The sequence below is a fragment of the Frankliniella occidentalis genome, unplaced genomic scaffold (genome assembly GCF_000697945.3).
Source record: "Frankliniella occidentalis isolate FOCC.00 unplaced genomic scaffold, Focc_3.1 Scaffold2559, whole genome shotgun sequence".
NCBI classification, from domain to species: Eukaryota; Metazoa; Arthropoda; class Insecta; order Thysanoptera; family Thripidae; genus Frankliniella; species Frankliniella occidentalis.
This window is the reverse complement of record NW_026269640.1, coordinates 1-3,637: the sequence shown is the minus strand read 5'-3', so window position 1 is coordinate 3,637 and position 3,637 is coordinate 1. Positions and strand designations below refer to the sequence as shown.

General features: G+C 59.9%; 2 protein-coding genes across 3 annotated transcripts; one reads left to right on the top strand and one right to left on the bottom strand.

The window, feature by feature from the left end:
* Positions 1-6: 6 nt before the first annotated feature.
* LOC113212339 (uncharacterized) lies at positions 7-1,862 on the top strand. Of its 2 annotated transcripts, none has more exons than XM_026430994.2 (3): positions 7-106; positions 534-1,215; positions 1,298-1,862. In XM_026430994.2, the coding sequence occupies exons 1-3, from the start codon at positions 62-64 to the stop codon at positions 1,660-1,662; spliced, it is 1,092 nt and encodes a 363-aa protein (XP_026286779.1). In that variant the 5' UTR covers positions 7-61; the 3' UTR covers positions 1,663-1,862. The 2 variants fall into 2 exon arrangements, with proteins under 2 accessions (XP_026286779.1, XP_026286778.1); XM_026430993.2 differs by having other exon boundaries at positions 1,295-1,862.
* LOC113212340 (uncharacterized) lies at positions 1,654-3,631 on the bottom strand. The gene is made up of 2 exons (XM_052276329.1): positions 2,780-3,631; positions 1,654-2,500 (listed from the first exon to the last, which is right to left on the bottom strand). Exons 1-2 carry the CDS (start codon positions 2,954-2,956, stop codon positions 2,408-2,410), a joined length of 270 nt encoding a protein of 89 aa, XP_052132289.1. The 5' UTR covers positions 2,957-3,631; the 3' UTR covers positions 1,654-2,407.
* Between the last annotated feature and the right edge of the window lie 6 nt (positions 3,632-3,637).

The following is a 3,637-nucleotide window of genomic DNA, read 5'->3' as shown; positions in this document are numbered from 1 at the left end:
CCCCCCCCCGCAGCCGGGACCAGGCTGTGTGGACCTCGCCGCCACCCATACGACCCTCGCCATGCCCGAGACGTCTGACTCAACCGACACCGATCAACACGAGCAGGTAAGTTTTGTATACCACTCTAACAAAGACAAGAGAGACGCAATGCCCCACACCAGGTGTGACTAGCTCACGCCGCGCACTGTCTTAGTTCAATACATACTGTACCGCATGCGCGGCGTGCGAGTGGGTTGCCTACTCGTTCGGGGGGGGTCCGTAAGGGTTGGCACACCCGCCCGCCCGTATCTGTGCATGCGGTACAGTATAACTACGAAAGTGCGCGGCGCGGATCAGCCACCTGGTACAGTCGAGCGTCGAGCCGCACACTGCCAGGGTCGATTATCCAGTGAGAGATGACATGTCAAAATGATCAAAGTTGCGTCGAATCTGTTTTGTCGGTAATTTCTCACAGGGCGAGGGTGTTTGCTCCGCTTTTCTAATGTACTCCTCTGGTGTCGCTCACTGTGTACCGCCCCCGCTCTGCCCGCAGCCGCTGCTGCTCCCGGACCTGCCCGACGTGCCGCTGCTCGAGATCCTCTCCTACCTGCCCCGCCAGGACCTGCTCGCCGCCGGGCTGACGTGCGCGCGGCTGGGCGCGCTGACCAGGGACAACGCGGCGCTGTGGACGCGCTCGTGGCCCGAGAGGGAGCAGGGCTTCGACGTGGTGAAGGGCCTGTCGCGGGTGGCGCCCCCCGCCCACACGTTGCGTTTGGCTCTAGGTGTGTTTCACGACGACCGTAAGCTACCCTTGATGGTCAGTGATGTGAAGTACGACCAAGACGATCAGCCAGGGCGAGGGCGGGAGGCCCCACCGTGCGAAGTCGACGACAGTTCCGCCGCAGAGTCACCCGAGAGCTTGGCCCGCGGGGGGTTGTCGTGGAATGCAACGGCCCGCACTGAGGACCTGGGATACGGCCTCATCCTCATCCGGGAGCTTGGGCCGACGCTGACGCACCTGACTGTGTCAGATCATTTCTACCCCAAGTCTTCAGCCATGCCCTCCCAGGTGCTTCTGGCACTGACGGTCATGCCCCACCTGCGTTCACTCGTCCTGGACGTTGCGACGCGCAACCCTCCGCCCGAGGTGTTCCGGGACGTCCCCGCTGCCGCCATCCCCGCCCTCGAGCTTCTCACCCTCGAAAACTGGGCGAAGCCCACCACGTGGTCCTTGGGTGAGTACTTCATGCTCGACGTTTACGTCGCGCGTTTGCGCAGAGCTCATTCACACCTCCCCCGTCTTTGTGCCCACAGCAGAGTGTCAGCAGTGTTTCCAGGAGCTGCAGGATCTGATCCGCCGCGCACCCCTGTCGCTGCACGTGACATGCGTGTCCAAAGACATCGACCGTAATGACGAGAATGCTAGTTGGTTCATTTCCATGGAGTGCGATGACCCGGCCCCTGGGGCCGAATTACATTTAGTGGTCCGGTACGGGCACCCCTGCGCGGCCGAGGCGGACTGCCCGCTCTGCGCCGAGGCCGTCGCGACTGTCCGCGCCAACCACCACCCGCAGTGGAGGTTAATGGTTTTCTCGGGGGAACTTGGTTGGGAGAAGTTGCGAAGTGAAGATTGGGTTAACCCAATGAAAATTTTCAGAGAATCAGATATGGAATCAGATTAGGGATTTACTTTATTCATGACTGATTGCTAAATTTTATTATGTGGGACAGAAGTACAGACATTTCATTGATAACTAGTGCACCAACAGCTTCACCCTTCTCTATAAAAATACTTGGAGTGCATTATAACATTTTGTATCTCTATTACCGCTATATATTTTAAAAATATTCACAAAAAACACAATTATAGCAAGTAGTCGCAGCTATTTTTTTTCTATTTCAGCACAGAGTATCACTTGGAAAATCGGGACAGCGTGTGTAACTTGACTTATTGGTCCTTCAAGCCTCAGTGACGAGCAGAGATCTCTTCTGGTCAGTAACAGCGGCTTGTCTGTCAGCATATCACGCGTGTGACCACGCCCTGCTGCAGAGAGAATTGTCTGAACAGCATCGAAACTGACGTATCGTATCGACGCCAGTTGAGCGTCGGCGGGCGGACGGGCGGCCAAACAAAAGCGCCCGCCACCGCACCGTCGGGCGCGAACCCCACGCACCCCAACGACGGACTCTCCCTGGTGAGAAATGGCGATATCGACGCGATATCAAACCGATATAGACGTATCGGAAAATTGGCCATTTTCATGTTCAGTCAATCCTGAGATGGCCCTCTAAAATCGACACCTTCAGACGTCTAATATAGTTTTGGTGGAGCAGATTTCGATTGGATATTGCTTCGATGTCGATTTCTCGATGGGTCTAGTTTGTTTAGTCCGGCGTCTGGGAGCTGGAATCCGCGCGATGCAGGCGTCAGCTGACGGAGCGGGGCAGCGGTGCCTGGCCGGTGGTCAGCGTGGTCCACAGGGGCGCGCGCTCCTGCAGCGTACGGGCGCCGAGCCGGACCTGCAGCCAGGGGGAGGGGAGGAATATTATGGGGTTCCAAGATGGAGCCCATGATATTTATACCCCGGAGTACAAATATCATGCGGTATTTAGTGATCTTGCTGAAAATTAGATGTGTACCAAAATATTTTGCAGCAAGGCAAAATGGTTAGCTAGCTACACATCTAATTATAGGTACATAGCTAAATGGTTAGCGAAAAAGCTAATTTGTAGCCACATAGATAAGTAATTAGCTACGTAACAAGTTATACCGCATTAGCTAATGTTTTAGCCACTGACCTGCAGCCCCACGGAGCGCGTCCTCGGGCGCGGCTGGCTGGGCGGGGACATGTCCGCCGGGCACGGGGGCAGCGGCTTGGGCTCGGGGCTGCCGGGCACGCCGCGGCTGCCGAGCGGGCCGAAGGGCCCCGGGAAGCTGGTGGGCGCCGTCGGCGGCGAGGCCGCCGCGTTCGGCATCGGTGGCGGCGGGGACGGCGACGTGCGCCCGACGACGGCGGCGTCCTCGACGGCCACGTCCACCGGGGTGGTCGCCGTGCTCACGTGGTTGTGGACCACCACGGCCGCGCCCGTGTGGTGGTGGCCGAAGCCGTTCGCGAGGCCGCGCGCGCCGAGGCCGGGCGGCGCGCCGTTGGGGCTGCTGGGGTCCTTGTCCCCCGGGGCTCCCGGGGGGGCCTCGTGCTAGCTGTCGATGTCGATGGACGTGGCGGAGCACAGGTCCTGCAGCACCTCCGGGTCCGGGTCCGATGAGCGCTCCTCCACGACCGTGTCCAGCTCCAGGTCCAGCGATGGGAAGGCCCTGGACAGCGAGCGCTCGCCGCGCTGCAGGCTGACGGCGCGCCCGGAGCCGCGCTCCGACCCTGCGGCAACGTCGAACGGCGTGTCTGTCAGGGAGAGAGAGAGAGAAGGAGCGACTAGGACGTGCAGCTACGTGCAGCAAACAGACAGAGGAGGGGTGCGTCCGTGGCAGTGCGAGAGAGGAAGAGTGGCAGAGGGAGGAGACACGTTCAGGCTAATGCGTATGCATATGTGCGACGGAGACGCACCCTCCCGCCTGCTCACCCCGGAGGCGGCAGTCGCGGGCTGTAATGGAGGGCCCAGCGGGACATGCTATGTGGCCGGGGGCGGCGCGGGGGCGGC